Genomic DNA, 13,597 nt, shown 5'->3' on the forward strand with positions numbered 1-13,597 from the left:
GTGCGGGTGGTCTCAGCTCACCATCCATAGAGATGGAAGTAAATGCCGTGAGAATTCACTGCTCAGGGCAGAGACTGACCCACCAGATGCAGAACAAGTAAACTGAGAGTTCATACTGGGCTTCAGGGATGAAACTCTTTTGGAAAATGGGTGTGCAAATGCATTGCTAGTATCCTAACAGGAGAGATTTGGGATTGGAACCCATAATTCTTTCCTTAACTGGCTCTTGACTACCGAAAGGAGGGACTAAGCTGCAAACTACTCTGAAGATTGTAATGAAATCTCCAAGGAAACTCCACATATTTAAGTTGTAGGATAGATACCTTTTGAGCCTGTTTGCAACTTGAAATGTAGGCTGCAAGTGTCAGTGTGTTTGCAAAGAATTCTCTCTCGCAATTACAGAGTGGTGTACTGTCTTCGAAAGATATTTTTATACCAGTTTCAGAAACTGTGCACTGTGGACCCCATATACACCACTAAATAGAAACTTTAGGAGGCCCTTGTGCACGTCATTTTAGAGGATATGTAATATTGAAGCAGCAGGCTTTCACTCTGTATTAGTTTATGATTCTTGGGATTTTGCAAAATGTATCTAGCAGCTGAATTGTGTTTCAGTATGCAGACTGGCCATCACTTAGGGGTGTGATTGGTGTCTTGGTAGGGTTAGAAATACAGTGCTACTCCTATGGTGAGTGCCCCAAGAATTTGCTCTTTCTAAAATTGACTGTCTCTGAGATCTGATGCTCAGGGCTGAGTGACAGCCTGGTCCCAGGGCTTGTGTGCACAGCTGCCCCCTAATGGGTAATGTCTAGAGTATCTCCTGGGTTGCACAGATGAGGCTATGTCTGAGTGTGGCTTTGAACTTCCACAGATCAGACTCATTCCCAAGAACCCCTAAGTCCCTGTATAACCATCAGGGAACATTAAGTGTCACCTAGTCTAATTAACCTGCTGTCATAAATTTGCACGAGTCATTGTGTTAAATATGCATCTCAAAGCCAAAATGGCAACCCTTCCCTAGGCTTGTTCAGGTTAATAGTCTGTATCTCTTTTCTTTCTTCCCAAGAGCCATTTGGGGAATGTGTTAGTGGATATGAAGCTCATCGACATCAAGGACACGCTGCCTGTGGGCTTCATCCCCATTCAGGAGACGGTGGACACACGTGAGTCATCCTTTAGTATCACTCATCACAGGGAGAGTTTTCTTCCTCCAGGCATATTTGTAGATATTTTTTACATGCATTTTTCTTCAGAAACATTTTAGGAGGCCTTACTGTGTGCCCACGAATGAAGAAACCCTTCTGCTTTTGGCACGTGTCCAGTCGGGTTCTCCCGGGAGTTTGCAGAGTGTTCTGGGTGGCCGCATGTAAAGGAGCAGAATGTCGCTTCCTCTAGAGTGGTGCCCCTGCTGGATGGGCTCACTTGGGAATGGGATGGCACAACCAGCCATAGTTAGTCTTTAGTCCTTCCCCTGGGGTTTTGGAAGCCAAGCTTGGCAAAAGACCCACAAAAGGAAAAAAAAAAAAAGACATCCAGGAATCACTATGCACAAGTACAATAATGTGCCCATTTTTGTCCCTGAAAGCCAACCAGAGAAGTGAGAACCAGAAAAACTGCAAATTAGAGTACACAAGATTCTAATTTGACCAATTCTGACCATGCTGCAGGGCTAAGCAGAAGTGACTTGCTGATGAGTCGGAAGCTTCTTCAGGACACTGGAGTGTTCAAGGTTCCTGCCCTGAACATCAGTTGTTAAGTAGTGTTGGAAAACCCCTGAGTAGTTGAGCCTCCTCATTTTTATATAATATAGCTTGTTCTATTTTGAATTATTTGTCAGCAAACTTTAAGATATGTACAATGGTGAGGCAGTGAATAGAAAACAAATATGAGAGAATCTTCTTTATGACACATGGTTCATTTATGAAATTCTGTCTCCTATTCTTTGCCATCTACACTTATTTTTTTGGAGCCCCATTTGGGCCCACTATTTTTTGTTTTCTTTCTAGCGTTTCATGTAGACCAGAGTTTTCATACCTAGTAGAAACCCCACAACTGTTGTTTTAATAAGCAAGTAGCTCCCATCGTGTAGTGTAGTGTCTTGATGCCGTCCCCACATTTGCACATTGGATGGCTTTTTGTAGTTTATTACAGTATGCGTGAACTACTAATTACAATGGCTGATACTTAGCGTGTGTTTCCTATATGCCAGCCCCTGTGATAAATGCTTTACGTGCCTGATTTCATTTAATCTTCAGAAGACCCTTCTTTAGCAATAGGTATTATTATGCCCATTTTTCATATAAGAAAAATGAGGCACAGTGACTACTTAGGGATTAAAGAACTTAGCCAAGGTCACACATCTACAGCTGGGGATATATACACAAGTGTGATTCCAGCCACACTTTTAGCCGCAGTGCCACCCTGGAAGAACATGTGTATAAGCGCTTTTATAGGTGGACTTGATCTATTTACGTGAAGAGTTTTTTGGTAATAGCTTTGTTAAGATATAATTCTCATACTATATAATTTGCCCATTTAAAGTACACAGTTCAGTATTTTTTAGTATATTCACAGAGTTGTAGAACCTTTCATGCAATCAATTTTAGATCATTGTATCGCCCCCAAAAGGGGTGTACCTGTAACCATTAATTGTCACCCACCATTTCTGCACAGCCCTCATCTCCCCTACCCTTCCCTGCCAGCCCTAGCAACCACTAATCTACCCCCTATGTAGATAGGCCTTTTCTGGACATTTCATATAAATGGAATCATACAATATATAATATTTTGTGACTGGCTTCTCCCACTCAGAATAATGTTTCCAACATCTGTCCATGTTGTGTATGTATTAGAACTTGATTCCTCCAAATCCTCTCCTGTTATGTGGCTGTACCACATTTTGGATATCTAGTCAACTGATACATATTTGGATTGTTTCCACTCTTTGACTATTATGAATAATGCTGCTGTGAACATCCATGTACAAGTTTTTATGCAGACATATGTTTTTATTTCTCTTGGGCATATAGCTAGGCACAGAATGCTCAGTTATACAATAACTCAGCATTTCTGGGGATCTATCAAAACTGTTTTTCAAAGGAGCTGTACTGTTTTTCATTCCCGTAAGCAGTGTATGGAAGTTCCAATTTCTCCACATCTCCAACACTTGTTATTATCTGCTTCTTGATGTTAGTCATCTTAGTATATGTGAAGTGGTGTCTCTTTGTGGTTTTACTTTGGTTTCCCTCCCTTACGGCTGGTGATCCTGTGTATCTTTTTATGTACTTGTTGACCGTTTGTATATCTCCTCTGCAGAAATGTCTATTCTTACCCTTTGTACGTTTTGTAATTGGATTGATTGTCTTTGTATTATTGTGTTGTAAAAATATTTTATAATGTATTCTAGATATAAATCCCGTATCAGACATATGATTTGTAAAAATATTCTCCCATTCTGTGAGATTTCTTTTCTCTTGATGGTGTCCTTTGGAATGCAAAAGTTTTTGTTTTAGGTGGCACGTGTGGCTCAAAGGAGTGGGGCGCCGGCCCCACAAAGCGGAGGTGGCAGGTTTAAAACCGGCCCCTGCCAAAAACTGGAAAAAAAAAAGGTTTTTGTTTTGATGGAATTCCACTTATCTACTTTGTTCCTTTGTTGGTTGTGATTTTAATGTCACATTTAAGAAACCACCACCTAATTTAAGGTCACTGAGATTGATGCCTATATTTTCTTCTAGGAGTTTTATAATTTAGCTCTTACACTTATGTCTTTGATCTATTTTGAGTTAATTTTGTGTATGACGTGAGTTTGGGTCCAACTTTATTCTATTACATGTGAATATCCAGTTGTCTTAGCACCATTTGTTGAAAAGGCTATTCCTTCCTCTAGTGAACTGTCTTGTCATCCTGTGAAAAATCAGTTGAGCATAAATGGGAGGGTTTGTGAGTTCTCATCTACCTATGTGTCCTCCCTCATGCAAGTACCATACAGTCACTGTTACTACAGCTTTGGAGCAAGTTTTGAAATTAGAAAGTGTGAGTTCTCCAACTTTGTTCTTTTTCAAGATTGTTTTGACTATTCTGGGTCACTTGAATTTCCCTATAATTTTAGGATTAGCTTGTCAATTTTTACAATGAAGCCAGCTGGGATTTTGGTAGAAATGGTGTCAAATCTGTAGATCAGTTTGTGTATGTATGGATTTTGAATAATTTTCCTTGTGATAAGTTTCCAAGTTCTTGAGGCTGTTGGGTCATAGGTCATCTAGGGTCTGCCCTCAACCTTCCTTTCCAAACATATTTCTTATCCGCAAGCACCCTGTACTTCACTGAAACCAAGACCCTCACTGTGCCCACCTCATGCTCCTTTCTTTTCTGGGTATTTGCTTTGCTGGTTTCCCTGCCTGACATGTCCTTCGCTTCTATTCCAAATGTCCACACCGTGTCTTTCAAGCACTGGCCTCCACTTGCATGAGACAGTCTCTGTTCCTAGATTCTGGTTTCTCTCCACAGACAGGCAGCTAGGACTGATAAATGCTTCACATAGACCAAGCACTGTGGGCTTCAGGGCATGAAGATGAGCAAGACACTGGCCCTTCCCTCAAGGAGCATAGTCTAGCATGCAACCTGCATTTGACAGGGCCGCACTGCTTTCTAGTCTAACCAGATGGGCCGGCCTGGTCTGCCTGCTCTCCTGCTTTGAAGTGCGACTGGTGGGCGTGAAGTGAACAAATGCAGGTCATGGTGGTGGGGAGCTAAAAAGAGTGATCAGTTCTGCCTCCAAATTTCCGTTTTTACCTCTGTTAGGACAAACTGCGGCTTGGAGTGGTGGGAGGAACTTGGGCTCTGGTGTCAGACTCACCTAGTATCATGTCTGGCTCTGCCATTTAGAACTGTGGGCCCTGGGCAATTACCTCACCCTGCTGGGCCTCATTTTCTTCATCTGTTGGATGGGGGAAATATTGCCTATCTCAGAATGGTTTCAACTTGCAGTATAGCCATTTATATGTTTTCTGAATCCTCTTGCTACTTGCCTCTTTCTTTGAGGCAAGATCCATGCCTAACTTGTCTTTGAATCACCTAAGGTACCTACATGGGCAGTACCTTGCTTAGAGGATGGCCTGTATGAAGATAAGCTTTATAACTCCCTGTTTCCAGATTAATATCTACAAATACCAATTCATAGTGCCGCTAATGATACCGGCTCATACTTGTTTTCCACAGGTCTGCTAGCATAGGTTTTCAATTTTTTTATTTCCTATTTTACTATTTCAATGTTCATTTTACTTTTTTTATCAAAACTGAACATTTTCATAAGCCCCTCCTACTTTTGTGTATTCTTACATGAATTTTCTGCTTAAGATCTAAAATTGACTTACAGACTCGTATTTCCTACCTTTCCCCTGTGTTTTTCATACTTTTAACATTTATATTGTTGTTCATTTTTGACAGTTAATTGACTTGTAATTTCTTTATATTGATGGACTGTAGAGCCAAACCACAAGGGATTTCCCATTCTGCCTTTTCTCCCAGTTTGTCGAACCAAAGTGAGTTATGTGAAGAGATCCAGGCTGAGCCCTGTCTGGGCTTGTGGTCTGGCTGCTGAGGTCCCCATGGTCCTGCTTGGGAAGCATCTACCGTGGCACTAGAAGTACATTAGTTACTGTCCTGTCCCAGTTCGGAGGCCAGGTCCTGAACTGTTGGTCAGGCGCCTTAACACACAGGAGGGGGGTCATTGGCTGGGTTCTTTACCCAGGGGATAGGAGAGCCCAAGCTGACCAGGTCAACTTTATGGTCAGCTCTGTATCATTTGAGAATATTTAAGGCCCTCATTTTATAAAGTCAGCCCAAAAGATGAGACTCCTGTAATTAATTTAAAATACAGTCTATTGTAATCCTTATAGCACAGAGAACCTGGGAGACTGTTTTAGTAAAGTGCTGTGTACTTTCTCTGTGTTCATTAGCATGACTGAACACATTTCTATTGCATATGTATAATGTGTTTACTTAAAATTAGGTCTGCCTAAGCACGTGGGATTAGTGGCTCCATCTCCCACCTCAAGTTTGCAAAGGTGGAGGAATGAAGTACATTAGTTTACTTTGCAGAAAAGTCTCACCTTTTAGATGTTTTCAAAGGCTGATCTTATCAGTTAACAGTTTTTGAAGGTGCAGGGTTGCTGTGGACCCCGCCTCCACCCCCCAAACTCTCCAGGACACAATTAATCCCTGCTCGTCAGGCAGTGCTGGGGGCTGAGTTCAGAACACTGTTAACTCACAGCTTATAGACCTAGAAACTGGTTACTCACAGTTTCTCTACCTGGAAAAAGAACCTGGAAAACTGTCCCCCACCAAGAACACCCCCCCCAAATAATAACAAAACAATTCCACTGATTCTGTCCCCCCCAGGCCCCTCAGAGCTTGCAGGCTGGACTGTGCCCACCCCCATCTGAATGCCCTATTGAGTATGGTTATTTCCTAACTTAGAACTGAAGGGTCTTGGAAATTAATACCAACATAGCCCTAAATTGTGTGCTAGAAGCTTACTTGTAACAGTGATGCTAAGATCCTGCATAGCTGTTCTTGACTGAGTACCTACTGTGTGCCAGGCCCCGGGCTGAGTCATAGATGGATCCACCCAGCATCCCTATCGGATGAGGTCTCATTATCTCCCTTTTACAGATAATGAAACCAAGGCTCAGAGACATCGAGTAACTTGCCTAAGGTCACAGTGCCAGAAAATGGCAGACTTGGGATTTCAAGCCAGATAAATCTGACTCATGTATTGAGTGGCTGCAGTTGGTTGAAACTTATGTTTAAAAGCATAAACACATAAACCAAATACCCTTCATTCAGTCACCCATGGAGGTTGCTAGGGCACCAACACATTACTCTAAGACTTGATAATTAAGAGAAAAGAATCATGTACATATCCTTCCTCTCCTGTACAAAGCCTGTTTCAGGGAAACTAAGTAGTTGATGAAGAAATGTATTCTCTATAGAAGGATTCCAGCTAATAAATGCAGAAGGAATGACAGAATTAGAAAATCACCATTTTGAAACCTCTTATAAAATATGGATCTTAGCGACAGTCACCAGGGACAAGAAAACTGCTCAGAGGATAGCAGTTGGGAGCTGCATGACTGAGGTCCCCAGCCGGGCAGACATTCCTGAGACCTGTGGGTGTGCCACAGCTGACTCCGGGCTGTCCTGCGCAGTGCCATAGGAAGTGCACATGCCTCCTGGGAAGCATTTGTGCCTAAAACACCTAACCTGAGTCTAATGGAGCCTTTAACTCTGTCAGTTTACAGAAATCACGGGGAAATGGGGCCAATTTCTCCAAGCTTTCGGTGCCCTGGAGAAGAAGGGAGCAGGGAGAGGTTGTTAGAAATAAAATGGACTCAGAAACCTGACACCCAGTGCAGTGCCCAAGGTCTGTCTTGGAGCTTGATCCAGATAGGATGGAGACTATCTATTAGAGAAAATCAGGGAAGATTATTCATTTTGTTATGAATAGTAATAGCATGGTGGTCATGTTAAAAAAAAAAAAAAGTACCTGTCCTAGGTGCCTGCTGAGATACTAAGGGTTACATAACTTGGTGCTGGGGATTCATTTTAAAAATTCGGTAAAACTATAGGACAGGAGGAGAAGAAATTGGCTTGTCCACTGCTGACAGTGTTGAAGCTGGGTGGCGAGAACTTGTGGGTTTAGTCTCTGGTCTCGCTGCTTTGGGGTACATTTGAAAATTTCTGTAGTAAAAAGGGAAAAAGAAAAGGCATCCGTGTGGTAAAATATGTGATTGCTTACAGCAGTTTCTGATAGCTAAGCAGGGAGAGACTGTGATCATGGCTTTTAAAAGCCATCTTGGGTTTCTTGCAGAGGTGTATGTGCTCCAAGGAATCCTTTACCCGTGGGAGGTGTCTGGGGTTTGGTCCTGAGGGCAGAGCATGGTGACTGGCGCCGTGTGGGAGGTGGGTGGGTAGAACCCAGCCCCAGTCTGTCACTGCTGCTGCTGGGGATAGGTGATGTGCGTTTTAGAGTAGAGGTGGTGGCAGCCTTGGAAGACTCATGTCTTTTCTGTTATTCTTCCCTTCAGAGGAGGTGGCTTTTAGAAAGAAGAGGTTGTGCATTAAATTCATTCCACGAGATTCAACTGAAGCTGCAATTTGTGACATTCGGATCATGGGCCGGACCAAGCAGGCCCCACCTCAATACACGTTTATTGGGTAAGTCTTAATATCACAGGTCTTAGCGGCTGCTCTCTGCTGAGAGTGCTTCGGCCACCCCAGAGGTGGCATCCTAAGAGTTTCTCCAGGGCTTCCAGACTCCTAGCCATCCATCGGCCTCAGTGCTCCCCCTGCCCTTCCTGCTCAGCTGTGCCATCGCACTGTCCATTCACCCACCCCATGAGATTTGAGGGGTACCTGTTTTGTGCCACTGGGGCAAGGACACTGGACATGGAAGCAAGTGAGGCAAGGCCTTGCTGTTGCAGAGTTGGCCTTCTAAAGGGGAAAAACAAGCAATAAACAGGAAAATTCATGAGATAATTTCAGACAGTGAAGAAAATGAAACACACTAATGGGGGGGCTACGTCAGTTAGGGGGTGAGGAAGGTGACACTCGAGTAGGGACCTAAATGTCAAGAAACCAGCCACACAGATGTGAAGGCAGAGCCTCAGCAGAGCAGAAGGTCAGGATAAAGGGGTGGGAGTGCGCAAGGCCTGTTCTGAAAACAAAGCAGCCCAGTGTGGCTGAAAGGGGCACTCCAGGGCGAGAGCACTGGGGTGAGGGGAAGAGCCAGCAGGGCCTCCTAGGACACAGCCTGGGTTTTATTCCAAGAATGTGGAGGCCATTGGAGGATCCTAAGGGAGGAGGAGGCACAAATATTACACGAGTATGTGGTAACCTGCCGTGCGGTCTTGGTCTGAGCTGCTGAGGCCAGGCTGTTAGCATCTCACTCCTCCAGTAGTTTTAGTGCCAAGAGGCCTGGCTCTGCTGCTCCGTGAATACCATGTACAAAGGAGTCTCAGGATTTTACCTTGGGCTCTTGATTGTGACAGGAAACCCATCCCAGACTGGCTTCAGCAGAAGGAAGAGTTTATTGGCCAACATAACAGCAGAGTTCTGGCAGCAGCATAGGCTCCAGACTCGGGGAGCTCAGAGGATGTCACCAGGCTCTAGTTTCCCATCCCCCTCCCAGCTCTGATGCCTCTGGGTGGAACCCGTTGGGATTCACGTTCTCACCTCATGGAAGCAGGGTGGTCCTCTGGCTTCTCCTCCTTTTCATCCAGGTTCAAGTCCAGGGGCAAAGAGCAAGTCTTCATTCCAGATTGTTGTTCTGTGACACCAGGCCTGAGCTGGAAGCAGAGTTAGCACCACTGGCACTAACCATGAGTGGCAGCCACCCCCAGAATATGGAGGGGAGGTAACAATCCCAAAAGGGAAGTGGTCAGTGCTGGATGTCTAAACGAAAACTGATGCTCACTGTCCTCAGTTGACTAAAATTTGTTCAGGCTTTATAGGTATCGTGGTTGACTCTGTGAACTTCCAGAGATGCTCTCTCCTTGTTGGTCTTTGAAGTCAGCCTCCTGGATCTGGTTTTTACTTTGTTTTGCTCTTATTCATTTAAGCCCAGAGCTGCCTCTTCACCCAGCAAGCCAGGGCCTCCCTTCCTGTTCTAGACAGGGAAGGGGACGAGCCCTATAGCATTTGCGTAAAGTGCGTGGGAAGCAGGTCTCAGAAATAGGGACCAGTTTTGTGGTGGTGTGTGACATTAGACACTTGAGCTGTGGAGTCTGAGTACTGTGTATCAGGAGGTGGTTCCTAAGGACTCTGAGTGATCATTCCCCTCCTGTACACCCAGGAGTCCCGTTTTGCAACATGGTTTACTCTAATTGCGTGAACTGGATTACAGGAGTAGGAATTAGTTGGGAGAATAACCATACTTCAAGTACCTTGGAAGCAGCCATTAACATACAAATAGTAGAAACCAACAATTTAGTAATAAACTTTTAAAGGCTAATTTCAGTTTCTATGTGTATTTTTAATTATGAATGATACAACTGTAAAAAGATTCAATTTTTAACCAATTTACACAATTCTAAAGAATAGATTTTTACCAATAAAATGGCTGTAGTTTTGCTTTATCTTGGACTAAAAATTCTTTCCCAGAGGCACACAGTTCCAGTTCTGTGTTTAAGTAAGGAAAGAAAATTCAGTACTCAGAACTCTCGAGTTACTTATTGTTAAAGACAGAGTGCCCCTTTGCGTGTTGTTTTGCAAGGGTTTGGGGTTGTCAGCTGGGGGAGCAGAAACCTCATGTTCCAGAGGCTCCTTCTCCGAGCTATGGCTGTGCTATGGCAAGGTCAGTGCAACTCACTGGAGTCACTCATCTAATGGACAGAACTGTGGTTTAGGGCAGTCCTGAAGTACACTCAAAAACTTACTAGAAGTATCCACGGAATAAATTTCATTCTGAGTGAATGAAATTTTTCATTCATTTTTTTTTTCATTTTTTGAAGAAATAATATTCCTATAAATCAGGTCTCAAAGATGCAGTTCTATAGGGTACTTGAGAAGGTGAAAACTGGGTGTGACTGAAACGATCCTGCCACAATTCCCAGGAGTGCACCTGTCTCCTCTGCACCCTCGACTGTGTGGTGTGGGGCTGGGCTGGGGCAGGGGCACTTACTGAGTCCCAGGACACCCAGCAGGACCTCAGGAGGCCCCTGTGTGCCCACTTGTCACTGTCGTGGTCTGTGGGATATATGCTTTGGGGTTTTGTAGTTTGAAGGTGTCTCCCAAACTGGCCCTGAGAATGAGGCTGACTGCAGGTGGCCCCCATGGAAAGGGCTGTACCCTGAAATTGGGGCATCTTAGAGAGTGGGGAGGCGTGAATTGCCTTATGGTTAAAAACCAGCAACCTTGTCTATCCATCCATTTCTCCACCTCCCCTAATAGCAAAAAGGACTGGAAATGGATTATCACATAGCTACCTACAATTAAATGGTAAAACAAAGAAATGTAAAGACTTGAGAAGCAAGGGAAGTGGCAGTCAGAGCGGGAAGGCAAGATCAGGGTGGATGAGGAAGGTGGCCCATTATAAAGGCCAGCCTAGAGAGGACATTGCCCTCACGTTAGGCTCTGAACTATTTGACACCTGGAACATAAAAGAGGCAATGTAACCACTCTTACCTCGGCAAGAATTGACACCTTGGTGTTTGAGGCTACTGACTATTTTAAATGAGTTGGTTTGCTTTGTCGTACAGGTAAATGCTTTGTGCTAACCAGCACCATGAAGATTTCTCTTTTCTCCTCAAGGGAACTGAACAGCATGGGGATCTGGTATCGAATGGGCAGAGTGCCAAGGAATCATGACTCATCTCAACCCACAACGCCTTCCCAGTCATCAGCTGCTCCCACCCCAGCCCCCAACCTTCCCAGGTGAGGCCTTGGTGATGCTATCTTGTGCTGTCATGTGATCTTGGATCAGGCTGCACGTTTTAGAGCACTGCCACTTAGTATCTGCTGCAGTAGTGCAAAACCTAACTAAAAAATTGTATAAGCAATGTACCTTTAGAGGAGGTTTTAAAAAATCCAGTTAGAACTCCATGTGACATGAACACAAAGGACATTCTATATCTTATTTTGTACATACTTGGCAGGCTTCTGAAATACCAGAATATGTAACCTAAAATTGGCTTGCTATTCAAAAGAATTTGTAAGTACACACAGATACAGACTATATAGCCATGTGCTTGGGATACTGGCCTTAAGAAGGCGGAGCTCCTTTTCTGCCCTGGCCAGCAACTCATTTGAAACCCAGGTGGGTGGTAAGTAACTATATTCATTTTCATGGTTTCTATTCCCAGTGAGCTACTAACTAAAAAATGGGTAGCTAGGGTATGAGGGAGCAATGGAAGTTCTCCAGGAAATGTTAGTCTTCATAATTGTTTACACAGAGAAACTTGGGTGAGCAGACCGACTGCTCTGCAACTGATTTCAGTGATAGCAGAGGTAGTAATATTCTCCACACTTTTTGCAAAAAGAAGATGGCGAAAAGAACCCTGTCAAATAAAAAAAAGCCTGTGCATCATGAGAAGTAAATTGTTTTAGAGCTAGGAACAAACAGCAGTGATGGATTAAGTTTGAGAAGGGATTTCAAAAGTAAATACGTCAAGAAGGGTGAAACAGCATCACTTGGGAATTGATTTCACATAAATGATAGCGGATCTCAAAGCTTATATGAGGGAATAGAGATGAACAGAATCTGTCAGGAACAGGATAAAGTGTCACTGGTGGGGACCTCCCAAGCCCCACACACCACACCCTGCCCTCTGGGAAGTATCACTGGCCTCTGCACTCTGTCCCTCCAAGCCAAGCTCTGCCTAACGTGGAAGAAAGCCTTGGAAGCACCCCACTGTAGTGAGCCCTGCAGCTCCAAGGACTCTGTCCTTAGGGATAGCCCCTAGAAGACAGTCTGGTTTTTCTTGTGACAGTTTCACAAACCAAGAGTAGTATTTAAACTTAACTGCCCCTGGAATCTTCTGCAAGTTTAGAAGTAGTTTTCAGTTTCTCTTTGGTACAAAACGCTATGAATGAACCTCCCAGAGTTGCAGGAGGAACAGTTGAATCTCTTCGGTTGGTTGGGGAATGTGAGGCTAGTACAGCACCATTAGCCCCTGCTCCTTCCCTTCTCACTGACCAGGAGCATTGCCACCACTCTGCCCTGGAGGGCTCTGCTGAGGGTCACCCTCCCCTGTGCTCAGGGTGGTCTCAGGCCTCTCACCTGTGCTCGGGGCCAACCCAAGTTTGGGCTAATGGAAGAGGCTGGAAAGCCCCAAGGGATCCACTGCCCTGAAGTAGTTACAGCTGCTCCCTGTTGATATCAGATGGCCTGATTTGGCCCAGAAAAGGGCACCACCTCAGGGCATGTTTTAACTTTCTTTTGGATAAAGAAAAAAAGTGCTCTGGCTCAGCGGCTAGGTCACCAGCCAAATACACAGGGGCTGGCAGGCTCGAACCCTAGGCCTGCTAAACAACAATGACGACAACAAAAATAGCCAGGTGTTGTGGCAGGTGCCTCTAGTCCAGCTACTTGGGAGGCTGAGGCAAGAGAATCGCATCAGCCCAAGAGTTTGAGGTTGCTGAGAGCTCTGACGCCATGGCACTTTACCCAGGGCGACATAGTGAGACTGTCTCAAAAAATAAATAAATAAATAAATAAATAAATAAATAAAAGTGCTCATTCTTCCAGATGAAGCAGAGAGAGCAGTCTGCTCAGGAGCCGCCAGTCAGTATGAGAATGAGACCGGCCACTGAAGCAAAAGGGCGGAGAACCCCAGGCCACAGGGAGCTGGGCAGGACTAGAGAGCCGCACATCAGAACAGTGTTTATAAGGCTGATATATTTTATAACCTCCACTGTACAGTTTATGGTTTACAAAGGCTGCAAGGAAATTGGATCAGTTTTGCTTTACTTGCCAAATAAAACAAATGTCAAAATAAAATGTATTCTAATTTGGCTGAGTTAAGTCAGCCAGTATGCAGTGGGATAATGGAAGGTACGCTCGTGCTTCCAAGTAAAACCCACTTTTCTGCCCCAAGCT

The 13,597-nt window shown here is 44.3% G+C and overlaps 1 protein-coding gene across 1 annotated transcript in view; it reads left to right on the plus strand.

The window, feature by feature from the left end:
* Positions 1–13,597, plus strand: part of MVB12B (multivesicular body subunit 12B) — a 173,288-nt gene that overhangs the window by 65,541 nt on the left and 94,150 nt on the right. Inside the window, exons 4-6 of the mRNA XM_023510574.1 lie at positions 1,067–1,163; positions 8,088–8,217; positions 11,311–11,433. Of these exons, the coding sequence (XP_023366342.1) occupies positions 1,067–1,163; positions 8,088–8,217; positions 11,311–11,433 (350 nt within the window). The remainder of the gene's footprint in view (positions 1–1,066; positions 1,164–8,087; positions 8,218–11,310; positions 11,434–13,597) is intronic.

This window comes from Otolemur garnettii, unplaced genomic scaffold (genome assembly GCF_000181295.1).
Source record: "Otolemur garnettii isolate 467f Iridium unplaced genomic scaffold, OtoGar3 scaffold00014, whole genome shotgun sequence".
Lineage (NCBI taxonomy): Eukaryota > Metazoa > Chordata > Mammalia > Primates > Galagidae > Otolemur > Otolemur garnettii.